At 43.9% G+C, this 14439-nt stretch overlaps 1 protein-coding gene across 1 annotated transcript; it reads right to left on the bottom strand.

Moving 5' to 3' along the window:
* Positions 1–2786: 2786 nt before the first annotated feature.
* LOC137359210 (antigen WC1.1-like) lies at positions 2787–12403 on the bottom strand. The gene is made up of 8 exons (XM_068025268.1): positions 12110–12403; positions 10666–10983; positions 10502–10582; positions 10102–10419; positions 9911–9952; positions 9399–9509; positions 6320–6427; positions 2787–2935 (listed from the first exon to the last, which is right to left on the bottom strand). The coding sequence occupies exons 1-8, from the start codon at positions 12264–12266 to the stop codon at positions 2787–2789; spliced, it is 1284 nt and encodes a 427-aa protein (XP_067881369.1). The 5' UTR covers positions 12267–12403.
* Between the last annotated feature and the right edge of the window lie 2036 nt (positions 12404–14439).

The raw sequence follows: 14439 nt of genomic DNA, 5'->3' as shown, positions 1-14439 counted from the left end.
TGTATACTGCAGAGAGAAAGATTATGGATTAATGATTGGACTGAAAGCGGGATCAGTGCGGGTCTGAGAGCTGTATACTGTGGAGAGAAAGATTATGGATTAACGATTGGACTGAAAGCGGGTTCAGTGTGGGTCTGAGAGCTGCAGACTGTGGAGAGAAAGATTATGGATTAACGATTGGACTGAAAGCGGGTTCAGTGTGGGTCTGAGAGCTGGAGACTGTGGAGAGAAAGATTATGCACTAATGATTGGACTGAAAGCGGGTTCAGTGCGGGTCTGAGAGCTGTATACTGTGGAGAGAAAGATTATGGGTTAATGATTGGAATGAAAGCGGGTTCAGTGCGGGTCTGAGAGCTATATACTGTGGAGAGAAAGATTATGGGTTAATGATTGGACTGAAAGCGTGTTCAGTGTGGGTCTGAGAGCTGTGTACTGTGGAGAGAAAGATTATGGGTTAATGATTGGACTGAAAGCGGGTTCAGTGTGGGTCTGAGAGCTGTATACTGTGGAGAGAAAGATTATGGATTAATGATTGGACTGAAAGCGGGTTCAGTGCGGGTCATCCATCTATGTGTGAATAATATAAAGGGGACTGGAATTTGTTGACCTCTGAATGTTTTCCACCTCCATTCACCCTGTTGTTTCACCAACGCCCACTGGGTGACAGCAGATCAAATGGATCTGCTGAGACTGAATCAGGATGTTCAGATTGAGCACTTGAAGGATTGCCAGTGGAAGTATTAATAAGAGAGATATCACACACCGAATATAATCAGGATCTTTTATCTAAAATAATTCAGGCATCTATTAATCTAATTTCCTTTAATCTCAACATGAATTTCAATCAAGCAGTCTGTGGTAACACAAATTGGAAAGAAATTCAATGTAGTGACAGACAGCTGGTGACTGTGAGAGTTTAACTCACCGAGAGTGGAGAGATCACCGCCGGCACTTGTCAGTGTGAAGAGATCATCAGGACCACTGTCCAGCAACAAGTGACTATCCTGAGTGTCAATGGCTCCAGTCAGAACATCATCATAATCACCCGGAACCAGACCTGACAGGAAATAATGATACTCACAGATATCAAATGGTAAGACGAAATACTTAGAATGATATTATTAGACGTCAATCTACCCGGGCTGGCAGGGTAGATTGTGATCTTCAGCTGTAGTGAGATTAGAGGTTAGCGAATGGTAGGACCATGTCATGTCGCAGTAGTTGAGTCTCCTTTGGCCCATGCTATATTTAAAAGGCAGCCCGCAATCGATGAAAGGCAGAAGCACTGTAGGACATCTGGTGGGAGGACTGATAACTGGAGTGTTTGGCAGATGGCAGCAGCCAGAGCGAGGGTGGCTCCCAGGTTTGCTCATGCCCCCCTTCAAGTGCTCCACCAGGCAACAAGTGCAAGGATGGAAGCACTTTTCCTTCGGGAGGGGTGGAGGAAGCCTGCTAGGCAGGCACGGAGGGCATGGCAGGCGATTGAGGAGGATGTGAGCTGCCGTGAGGTGCTCCCATGCAAGAGGCTTCAGTGCAGGAATAGGATCAATGCCCTAATGTAGTGTGGCAAGGTGAGTGCCGTGCCTCACATCAAGCTGACAACCTTAAGTGACACAAATATGAAAATGAAATTGGAGACAGGGTGCCCCTACTCACTGATTCAGATCCTCTTCAATCATTGTGCAGAGATCAGTAACCACCTCCCTGGAAAGGCACGATCTTCAGTGACACTGCTGCTCCGAAATTTGCAGGAAGCAGAGCCAATGATGGTAAGTCCACTCTGGTGGGTAGCGTATTCTGCACTCAGAAGCTGCTTGCGTGCTACTGTGCACCCTGTTCATCCACACTCTCTTCCAGCCTCACGATTCTTGTCCCTGTCTGGGTGCTGCAGACCAACTCCTGGGGACTGCAGCTCTCTCCATCTCTGATTCTCCTCCACAATGGGAGGCCTCAAAACCGGACTGGCTGACACCTATTGTAAATTGCTGCACTCATTTCTCAAGGCCTCCATTCTTTTTACTTGGTGTATCTAAGTTCCAAGTCAGAGAGGACGCTCATCCTGAATACCTATGTTTTGATCGCCAGGATTGGCCAGCCTCCAGATTGTCAATACTGCGACACAGCATCTCTCGCCCTCCCTCCAGTGCCACAATGCTTTCACACCCAAAACTGACCTTCCTCTGGCCTTCCCCCTGCTTGGAGAAGGCGAGTCTCTGAAAACTGTTGTTCTCGCCCATCCTTTTCTAAATTGTGAATAACTTGGAAAATTGCCATAAATTTCCTGTTTTATAGGCTCAGTTACCAGTCCAACGCCTTAAAGTGCAGCCTCCACCCACCAGCTCTGCCGACTCTCGGGATATCACCTAACAGTGTGAAGATGTCGAGCTTCCTTTGCACCGCTATCCAGTGGCATTTACCCCGTCCCTCCCTCCCTCCCCCAACAACCCCACCCCCCCACCCCGCCTGTCTGTGGTCACTGTGTGACAAAATTCTCCCCTCCGTTTTAATGTCACATGTATCCCATTGAATCACCCATCCAACATGCACACACATTTCACACATCACCGCCCAGACAACAGTGTCAGAAAACATCATGAACTGAAAGTTTCATTCCATTATACTACTGGGTGCAATCGGGATGATTTTGTAGAAATCCAAATTATTTCTCCTTTTTTTTAAAACTAAAATCACTCAGCGATGCTCCATGTCTTCAGCAGCATAATTTTATGGTGATTAAGTTCTTTTATATTTAGTTGCTAATTTTAGATAGCAGACAGCGTGATGGATTAAAAAACGTGATGGTGACAAGTGAAATTGTACCCACCCTGAAGACTGGAGGAGTTCCTTTCAGGATTTTCTGATCCAGGATCCGTGTCACCCAAACTGTGACTGGTGTAATATTCAATCTGATTGAGGGACTCAATGGAATCAGAAACTGTTAAACACAAACATGGATGGTTATTGGAGAGATTGATTGGGACGTTCGAGTAAATAGCATAATACCGTCATCATCTGGTGACAATGTCCTGGGACTTTGTATCTGACACGATTGTGAAACATTCATCACAGGGATTGCAGTGGTTCAAGTGCAACTAGAGATAGACCATAAATGTTGGCTCATATAGTGAGCAGTTAAAACAATACACAGTACAGCTGGTGGGTCAGATTTCAGACATTAGAGCAGAGACAATAGTGTAAAACATAGTCAGTTAACACAGTTTCTTAACCCAGAATCCCTCCACTCTGTCCCTGTCTCTTTCCCTTTCAGAATCTCAAACGGCGCATTGGTCCCTAAACCGAAACCCACCCCGGACAATGGGGCAGAAAAGAGTGCAAGGAGGCTAATAACGGATTTGATCTTCGAGTCATCGAGTCATGCAGCATAGAAACAGGTCCCTTGGCCCTCCGCGTCATGCCGACCATAATGCCTATCTATACTAATACCACCTGCCTGCATTAGTTCCATATCCCTCGATGCCTTGCTCTTTCAAGTACCTCTCCAGATGCCTCTTAAATGTTGATACAGTTCGTGCCTCCACCACCTCCTCTGGCAGCTCATTCCAGATACCCACTATTATTCGTGTGAAAAATTTACTCCTTTGATCACCTTTAAACATCCTCCCTCTCACCTTAAAGTTATGTCCTCTAGTTTTAGTCACCCCTACCATGGGAAACAGAATCTGGCTATCTACCCTATCTATGCCTCTCATAATTTTATTTACCTCTATCATGTCCCCTCTCAGCCTCCTTTGCTTCAGGGAAAACAGACCCAGCCTATCCAATCTCTCTTCAGAAATCAAGCCCTCCAAACCAGGTAACATCCTGGTGAATCCTTTCTGCAAGCTCTCTAACTTTAGCACATCTTTCCTGTCATGCAGCGAAAAGAATTGCACACCGTACACCTAGTGCAGCCCAACCAATGGTATGTACAAGTGTAACATTACGTCCCAACTCTTGTACTCACTGCCTCAGCCAATGAAGGCAAGCACGCCATTCGCCTTGTTCCCCACCCTGTCTACCAGTGTTGCCACTTTCAGGGAGCAATGTACTAGCACACCAAGGTCTCTCTGCTCAGCAACACTCCCCAGGGCCCTGCCATTCATTGTATATGTCCTACCCTGGTTTAACATCCCAGAATGCATTGCTTCGCACTTGCCTGCGTTAAATTCCATTTTCCAATCACTTACCCACTTTCCAGTTGATCTGCATCCTGTTGTAACCTTAGACAACCTTCTTCACTGTCCACTATACCTGCAATCTTGGTGTCATCTGCAAACTTACTAATCATGTCCCCTACTTCTCATCCAAGTCATTAATATATATGACAAACAACAGAGGGCTCAGCACCCATCCCTGCGGCACACCACTGATCACCAGCCTCCAATCTGAAGAACATTATCATTACCAAAAGAATGTAGATGCTTTGGAGAGGGTGCAGAGGAGGTTCACCCGGATGTTGCTTGGTATGGAGGGCGCTATCACTGAAGAGAGGTTGAGTAGATTAGGCTTGTTTTCATTAGAAAGACAGAGGTTGAGGGGGGGACCTGATTGATGTGTACAAAATGATGAGCGGTATAGACAGGGTGGATAGCAAGTAGCTTTTTCCCAGAGTGGGGGATTCAATTACTAGGGGTCACGTGTTCAAAGTGAGAGGGGAAAGGTTTAAGGGGGATATGCGTGGAAAGTTCTTTACAAAGAGGGTGGTGGGTCCCTGGAACGCGTTGCCAGCGGAGGTGGTAGACGCGGGCACGATAGCATCTTTTACGATGTATCTAGACAGATACATGAATGGGCAGGAAGCAAAGAGATACAGACCCTTAGAAAATAGGCGACATGTTTAGATAGAGGATCTGGATCGGCGCAGGCTTGGCGGGACGAAGGGCCTGTTCCTGTGCTGTTATTATCTTTTTGTTCTTTAACAACCCTCCACCACTACCCTCTGCCTCCTATCAGCCAGCCAATTTAGTATCCAATTGGCTACCTCACCCTGGATCCCATGTGTTCGAACCTTCCCGAACAACCTACCATGCGGGGTCTTGTCAAACGGGTTGCTAAAGTCCATGTACACAACGTCCACCGCCCTATCCTCGCTAAACCTTTTTGTCACCTCCTCAAAAATATCAATCAAATTCGTGAGACATGATTTCCCTCGCACAAAGCCATGCTGACTATCCTAATCAGATCTTGCCTTTCCAGATGCATATAAATCCTGTCTTTCAGAATCCCTGCGAATAACTTCCCCACCAATGATGTAAGGCTCACCAGCCTGTAGTTCGCTGGCTTATCCCTTCTTCCCTTCTTAAATAAAGGCGCAACATTAGCTATCCTCCAGTCTTCCGGTACTTCACCTGTGGCTACCGATGATGCTAAAATCTCTGCCAAGGCCCCAGAAATCTCCTCTCTTGCCTCCCATAGCATCCCAGGATACACTTGGTCAGGCCCTAGAGATTTATCCACCTTAATGCGCTTCAAAACCTCCAACACCTCCTCTCTTGTAATGTTGCTTTACGTCAGGAGATCGCTGTCCCTTCCCTTGAACTCGCTAGCTTCCGTGACCTTCTGCACGGTAAATCCAGACGAAAAGTATTCCTTTAAAACCTCGCCCATTTCCCGTGGCTCCACACACAGATTACCGCACCGATCCTGAAAGGGACCTAATCTCTCCCTAGTTACATATTTCCTCTTAATATACTTACATAATCGTTTAGGATTCGCCTTTACCTTATCTGCCAGGGAAATCGTCTTTGTGTGTTTTGTTGTAACCTCAGAAATTTATCTGAATGGTTAAATCGCTCTCCAAATATATCGCAGGACAAAGCTTTCATCGATTTGGTAGTGTTGTTGCTCCACTATCATGAAGTGGAATTTGTAGATTTCATTTTAAACTTCAGCATACAAAGTGTAAGAATAAGTTTTTTGTAGAAACCACCGATTTCGGGTAAGAAGTTCCTGATGGGAACGTATTTCTGATCCAGTCACCCAGGGAAATAATATCTGAGATAATCTGACTGTCTCCTTCTGAGAGCAGTGACTATTTATGGGCCAGTTTAAATGGAATAAAATGACATGATAGTTACAAAGAAACAGAAATCATGTTCTTTAAGCAGTAGTGACGGGTGGGAATCTTCCCAAACCCATTGCTCATCTTACTGTACACACAGATATAGACACTCTCGCACTGTGATAGGACTCCTTCACATGGTGATCGTGAGCGGATTTCTGACAGTGTTCAGTCAGTAAACTGACCATTAAAATGGGGTATTTAAGCGGAAGTAACATTTGCCTCGTGAAAATTCGGTATGAAATATAAAACTCAGACCTGAACGCCTGATCTGATAGGAATCCTTGCCAGGTGGAATATTCTCAATCTCTTCATAAATTGCATGGTACAAACCAGCCGGTGAACCCTTGCCACTCGTGACAGAACCTGTCAGATGGAGGGTGGGAATGATTAAAGTTTAGTTACAACCCACGAGCCTTTAACAGTAAATTATCTGCGAACACATCCAAATCACAGAGATGGTGATAGTAAAGAGACAAAGCCAGGTATTGTGAATGCGGAGTAGTTTTGTTGTGCTTATTTTCGTATATGTCTATGTATCTATCTTTCTGCATACTCATATATTTACCTGCAGCAGACTGGGGACAAATTCAATCAAGTTTGTTAGAAACGATCTCCCCCTGACAAAGCCATGCTGACTGGCCCCGATTAATGCCTGCCTCTCCAAGTGGAGATTAATCTTGTTCCTCGGATTTTTTTTCCAATAGTTTCCCTACCACTGATGTTCGATTCACCAGCCTGTAATTACCTGGTTTAGCCCTGCTACCCCTCTTGAATAATGGTACCACATTCACTGTTCTCAGTCCTCTGGTACATCTCCTGTGACCAGACAGGATTTGAAAATATGTGTCAAAGCCCCTGCTATCTCCTCCCTTGTCTCAGATAACAGCCTGTGGCTCATCTCATCTGGGCCTGAGGATTTATCCATTTTAAGCCCACTAAATCATCTAATACTTCCTAACTTTCAATGTTAATTTGTTCAAGCATATCACCATCCCCCTCCCTGGTCTCTACACCTACATCATCCGTCTCCATGGTGAACACAGATGAGAAGTAATCATCAAAAACTTAATCTATGTCCTCTGTCTCCACACACTGATGGCTATTTTGGTCCCTAATCGGCCATACTCTTTCCATGGTTATCCTCTTTCCCTTAATATACTTAAAACAACGCCTTTGGAGTTTCCTTTATCTTGCTCACCAGTGTTTGTGCATGTCCCCTCTTCGCTCTCCGAAGTCATTTTTTAAGCACCCCTCTCCTTTCTATACTCCTCTAGGGCAGCCGCTGTTATCAGCACTCTGAATCTGTCACAAGCCTCCTTTTTATTCTTTATCTAATCCTCCATATCCCTTGACATCCAGGGTTCCCTGGACTTGTTGCTCCTCCCCCTCAACTTTACGGGAACATATGGGACCTGATCTCTCACTATTTCCTTTTTGAATGTAAGAGCCCGTGGGATCCATGGCAATTTATCAAATTGGATCCAAAGTTGGCTTAGTGCAGGAGGCAGAGGGTGATTGTCGATGGTTGTTTTTGCTATTGGAAGCCAGTGACCAGTGGTGTACTACAGGAATCGGTTCTGGGACCCTTACGGTTTGGAATGTACATTAATGATTTAGATGTAAATATAGGAGTAATGTTAGTAAGTCCGCAGATGACACGAAAATTACTGATGTCATAAACATTGAGGAGGAAAGCTTTAGATTGCAGGACGATAAAGATGAGCTGGCAAGATGGGAGGGGGAATAGCAAATGCAATTTAATCCTGAGAAGTGTGAGGTGATACATTTTGGGAGGACTAACAAGGCAAGGGAATACAGAATGGATGGTAGGACCCTAAGAAGTACAGAGGGTCAGAGGTACCTTGGCGTACTTGCCCATAGATCAGTTAAGGCAGCACAACAGGGAAATAAGTTGGTTAGGAAGGCATATGGAATACTTGTAGTTATGAGCTGAGGCATAGAATATAAGAGCAGGGAGGTTAAGATGGAGCTGTATAAAATGATAGTTAAGTCACAACTGGAGTACTATGTACAGTTCTGGGCACCACACTTTAGGAAGGATGTGTGTGCACTGGACAGAGTGCTGAGGGGGTTCACCTGGGCTAGAGCAATTCAATTATGAAGCGACACTGGATAGGTTAGGGTTGTTTTCTTGAGAGCAGAGAAGGCTGAGGGAGGACCTGATTGAGGCATACAAATTTATGAAGGGCATTGATATGATAGATAGGAAGAAACGTGCTCCGTTAGCGGCGGGGTCAGTAACCGGGGGAATATATTTAAAGTAAGGGGCAGGAGTTTGAGAGGAGAATTGAGGAAGAAAATATTCACAAAGAGGATGTTTGGAGTCTGGAACACACTGCCAGAAGGGATGGTAGAGGCAGTACCCTCACAACAGTTAAGGTATTTCGATGAGCACTTGAAATGCCATGGCATCCAAGGCGAAGGGACAAGGGCTGAGTAATGGGATTAGAATAGACAGGTGCTTGATGGCTGGCACAGACACGATGGGCGGAAGGGCGCGTTTCTCTGCTGTATAACTCGACTACTCTATGGCCCGTTCTCCTGCTTGTGATCGTTTGTAAAATACCTCCAGTCTAGCGAGGTTACCAGGCTCGATCTTATCAGCTTTAGGACTGTCATGTTACAGAGCCTGTTCTGATCGGGTCCTTGGTTGAGATAACAGGCCTATGCTGTCCGAGATATAGAATCTTTCTTAATAAGAGAGAGCGAGCCATTTCTACAAGAACTCTATATTATTATGAAAAGTGTCATTTATTAAGAGTCCCATTTGTTATAGTAAATCAGGAGTTCGTTGAATGGGTGAAATATGAGTGGAAGCGTTGTTTTGAAATGTGGAATCACCGCTGGTGAATGCAAAAGGTCCTATACAAATATCACTTGCAAAAGTAACAGACAGAGCCGGTTGGAAAGCTCGAGATTGGATGCCCAGAGCCAGAATCTGAAGGGCTGAAATTGATACCCAATGGATGAAGGAAGATTAACAGTCAAATAAATAGGTGAATGCACAGCCCAAAAATGTCAATAGAACTTCCGGATCCATTGTTACAATAAGTACATTTTCAAGACTTTCATGAATTATGTGCTGAACTCTCACAGTGAATGTGGACAATTCAAATCACTCTTAATTTCAAATGTCACATTCTATTAATTCAGGAGAACTTTGAATGGAGAAAATCAGCAAAAACGAGTACAATGTATTTCGAACAAAGCCAGTTGGCAGTCCATAGAAAGCTGCAATGAACGAGAGTTTTGCAAGGATATGTCACAATATCTGGGATCTTGTGTTGGATCCGCGGTAAGATATGAACCTCACCTCTTCTGAGTGACTTTTTCTGTACAACCACTATCAGTGAGATCAACACAGAGATTAGCAGGACTCCGAAGCAGCCCGCAACGAGGATGGAAGTAGTTTTATATCCCTGTTCTTAATGACAATAATACAGAAAGTTTTAACACAGACACAGTCCATCTTACACAATAAAATATTTACAAGAAGTTTTTAATAATTATATCCACTGCTTCCGGGCAATGAGTCCGGCTGAACATTCCCCATTATGTGTGGTGCACATTGCACCAGAGGAAAGTGTGAGCCAGTCTAAATTACAGAGACAGTGCCCCCATGTTTCTGATGAGTACAGGACAGTTCAGGTACAGCCAGAAACTGGGATTAGCAGAATTTCAATCAGAACATTTGAAATGTCCGGTGAGGCAAAAAAATATCCAGTCATTGAGAACGTGCTCATAGTATCTTCTGAGAATGACAACAATAGCAATTCAACTAATGCAAACCCTGACACTCGCTGGAATAGTAATAATGGTAAGTACCTGCAGATGTGGACGGGAAAACAATTGGAGGCACATCGAGTCCTGTGGAATATAGTGTACAAAAAAGTTCAAAAAGATGAAATTTCTGCGCTTTCCATTTAAACGATAAATACTGTTCTTAATTTCCTGAAGTCACGAGTCAATTTAACAAAACAACCTTAACCCCACTCTTCAAACCCTGCCATCCTCACCGGAACAAATCACACTGGCATCTTCCTTGTGATCACAGTCAGATTGAGCTGGCGATGAGGAAGGACAGTCGGCCAGAGAAGATTCGCTTCCGGTGCACTTCACCTCATCCAGCCAGATAACACCGTCACCCTGGGAAAAAGTAGCCCCTCCTGGGGCCAATAGAGCGTGGCCACAACCCAGCTGCCTGCAGACAACATTGGCATCGGCCATATCCCAGGAGTCATCACACACCGTGCCCCAGATGTTATTGCACAATATCTCCACTCTCCCGGAGCAGTTGGTGTTACCTCCAAACAGGCGCAACCATTGTCCCGAATCTGTCAAAGAGAATCAATTATTATTATTGATGTAGTATAAGACAGGAGTACAATTGTTGGTATAGGAAAGAGGAAGTAGCACCTGGTGAAAGCCCACGTTTACAATCATATTCTCGAATGCAGTCCTCTGATCTATGGAGCTGCTCCTTTGCTACATTCGCTTCTGTTGAGAAGAGAAACATGCTGACTGTGTCAGACACCGATGTTTCAAATGACACTTGCACATTGAGAGGTTTGTATTGTTACCTGAACAAACAACACCAGCATCGTCCCTGTGTTCACAGTTGTGTTTACCCCACGGTTCTGTTTGACACTGCCAAAGGAACGATTCATGTGAAATACACTTCATCCCATCGAGCCAAATGGTTCCGGATCCTTCTCCGAATGACTGAGTGTAATAATCGATAGAACTGAGGGGACCGCACTGTAACTGTTTACAAATCACTTCTGCATCAGGTCCATCGAATGTATCTGAGCACACTGTTCCCCAGGTGCCATTGTAGAACACTTCCACTCTCCCCTCACAGCGATGTTTCCCATTCACTAGCTGCAGCTCCTTGTGCTCTGTTAATGACACAAGAAATATCCAGATGTTTAGATTGATAACTTGCTAAATGTTCATACTGCACAGTTCAACACATGCTGCACCGGCTGTGTTCACTGATTGTCGGTAATTATTTCAGAAAATCTGACAGCCCATAATGTAATGAAGAATAATAAACATGGATTTCACAACAGGAAGACAAACAACGTTATTGAATTAATTGAATAAGTTACAGAAAGATAATTCTGTCGATGCAATATGCATGATTGCTTTTCTCGAAAGGCCTCTGTCAAGGTACCACAGAGTAGGATCATTACTGGGGTCAGAGCATGTGGAGTCAAGAGATCAGTGGAAGAATGGTCGAAAACTGGCTACAAAGCACACCGTCATTGTTAAAGATGGTAACCCAGGATGGTGGAAGGTGGGAAGTTGTGTGACAAAGGGCTGGTGTCACTGCTGCTCAACATTTACATGGATGATTTGGACTTAGACAAGGGGTACATCATTTCAAAATTTAAGATGACAGCAATTTGGGGAAATAGTTAACACTAAGAAAGCCAAGGACAAAATATGGAAGACGTTAATAAACGGGCAGAGTGGGCATACAATTGCCAAATGAGTTTTCATACAGATAAGTCGAAGTTGGTGAGTTTTGATAGGAAGAATAAAGATGCCACATGTACTTGCTTGGAAAATACGAGTGAAAATGATGGAGAGCAGCAAAGAGATCTCGGGATACAGAGACACGAAATCACTAATAAACTGACAGAGACCGAAGCTTTTGATCATAAATAAAGTATAATCATGAATAAATCTGAAAGGAAATTCAGGAGAGTTTTTGTTTTACCTGGGGAGTGGTTTGAATTTTGAATTCTGAACACATGCAATTGTTGAAGTGAACAGCACTGATGCCTTTAAGGTAAAGCTATATCGGTACATGAGGGAGAAAGAAGTAGGCGGATATGCAAAGAGGGTTAGATGCAGTAATCTGGGGCGATAATCGTGGGCAACATAAGCACCACATTGACCAATTAGGCTGAATGGCCAGATTCTGTGCTGTTCATTTTATGTAATTTGATGTAATAGCTTCCCTGTGAAGCCACGTGCACAACACTACGGAAAATGCGTATTTGGAAGCACCGTTACCTGAACACATGACCCTCACATCTTCTTTATGAGAACAGTCGTGGTTACCCCACGATGCTGAGGGACATTTCCAGAGAAATGATTCGTTACTGGAACACTTCAGTTCATCCAACCAAACTGGCCCTGAACCTGGTCCACAAGATGCAGGAAGTGCCATGTCCAATGCCTTTCCACAACCCAGCTGTTTGCAAACCACGTCAGCGTCCGCCAGATCCCAGGAATCATCACAAACTGAGCCCCAGGTCCCATTGTAATAAATCTCCACTCGGCCAGTACATGGGCTTCCACCGTCAGACAGCCTTAACTGCACGTGGTCTGTTGGACAACAGTACATGAGGATTATACTTTCAATACACATTCACCTCATCACTCATTACAACTCATTGTGCCAACACCAGCATTAAAAACAACATGTTAAATGTGCCTGTGACAGGTAAATAAAACAATACAACAGAATATCTGTTTACACTTACTTCTTACATAGAATGTAAAGAACAGAAATGTTTCAGATATTTGACGACATCTGACTTTGACAAGTTCTGGTCTCCCGTTTCCCTTTTATGTTTTGAACGCGGTTTACGGTGTTGCACAGGCAATCACTCACACGATTAACAGTTAATTTATACTCATGTTATGTAACTGTATCAGTTTCTTGTCCATGTATGTTACCCTTATTTGTTATCTTCATAAGACATTTACTGCTATCTCCTATTTCCTTCATCTCTGTAGAAGCGAACAAAAAATGTGAATTCAGGGTGATGGTATGGGGTGCGGGTGGGGGTGGGGAACAGATAGGAAGTTAGACCTGGTGGGTTGGCGAAGAAAGGGAAGTAGTGGAGGCGAATGAATGGATGTTTTTGAACTTTGTGACAAAAAAGTGCACAAACTCCTCTCACTTATTTTTGGAGTTGAGGGTGGACGAAGCAGGGGAGGGGTTCAGGAGGAAGATTTAGGATGGAGGAGATATGCTGTACGTTTTCATTGCCTTCCTGCATGATCTTTGTCTAACGGGTGGTTTTAGTGAAGAAGAGCAGGGCCCGATGATGCTTTATGTGATTGATCCATTCAGGATTATATTACCAGATAGTTCGCCAGATGTCACCGTGCCTTTCTGTTTTTTTAATTCTTTCATGGGCTGTGGGTGTCACTGGCAAGGTCAGCATTTGTTTAATCTACTCTATTTATTACTTCCATTTCATACTGGAGAATGTAACGTTCACAAGTTCTACCCTTAAACATCAGCCTTGCAATATGCTGTATCTTCGTGTAGAACTATGTTCTGGGGTTGTGTTGATTATAACATTATCACAAATCAATTTAATATTAATTGCATAACAGAATCACTTACTTTTGTAAGGATGGGACTCTGTCTTTGACAATGAAGACATCTGAGTAATTTTAGAGATAAACCACACGTCTGAACAGAGAATATGCAGACCTATCTGTCCAGACAGACTGCTGCTATTATGTTCAATGAGCAGACGAATCTTGTGAGGCACATTATCAATTGCTGTTGTCTGTAAAATATCAATGAACTAAACTACCAATTATATCAATATGTGACTGTTGGAGGGAACAACGAAGGCAGAAAACAGGATCTCTCTGCAAAATGTTGGACAGGATCAGGAAGTGTCACTGGACAATTGAAATCCATATGTGTAGACCTCCTGGCTGAGCAGGAAACCAGTATTCAATCTGGACTAGACAAAAATGATTGGACTAATTGCGTCAGGCACTTTGGGGAATAAGAATCAGGATGTGACCCATCACATAGAGAAGTAGAAGACAAGGAGAAGACACATGGCTTCTGTAGGCGGACATAAATGTTGGGTGGAGCTGGACATCTACCTAACTAAAGAACAAGATTACATACTCTACTCTGTCCAGTGACTGAGTGTGTAATAAACATTCGGCACTGTAAACCTCTGACGTGAAACGCTGGAATGTATTGAATGTGTCCGAAAAAAATACTACTGTAACCAATCGGTATCAAATCTGAATCATTCACCATCTCATATGTTGTAAGTTCCACTCAGTCATATTTAAATAAACGTTCGTTGGAACAACCCCAAAACATCTGTCGAGGCTTACATTGTGCATAATGCAACTTCCCCAGAACATATGCCTGCATTGACATGCTGCACAATGGAACTTTCAAGCGTATAGTCCAAAACATCTGTTTACTTTTATACACAGACTACTGAAACTTACACCAGCACAACTCCCACACAGCTACCTCCACTTATATACAGTACAATAGAACTGATTGCAAGCTCGGCGCCGGATTTGACACCAGAGATGAGATTCCAATTCCATATTCTATTGATCAC

Source organism: Heterodontus francisci, unplaced genomic scaffold, assembly GCF_036365525.1.
Source record: "Heterodontus francisci isolate sHetFra1 unplaced genomic scaffold, sHetFra1.hap1 HAP1_SCAFFOLD_124, whole genome shotgun sequence".
Classification (NCBI taxonomy): Eukaryota; Metazoa; Chordata; class Chondrichthyes; order Heterodontiformes; family Heterodontidae; genus Heterodontus; species Heterodontus francisci.
Note: the sequence above shows the minus strand (reverse complement) of the source record. Positions and strands in the feature narration are given on the sequence as shown.

Excerpts from the sequence above, each read along its gene's own strand:
- LOC137359210 (XM_068025268.1), bottom strand. The coding sequence starts at position 12,266 with ATGGCACTTCCTGCATCTTGTGGACCAGGTTCAGGGCCAGTTTGGTTG. Across the intron at positions 10,984-12,109 it reads TGTGAGGGTCATGTGTTCAG|AGCACAAGGAGCTGCAGCTA; the intron begins GTAACGGTGCTT and ends TGTCATTAACAG. Across the intron at positions 9,510-9,910 it reads TTTCCCGTCCACATCTGCAG|AACAGGGATATAAAACTACT; the intron begins GTACTTACCATT and ends ATTGTCATTAAG.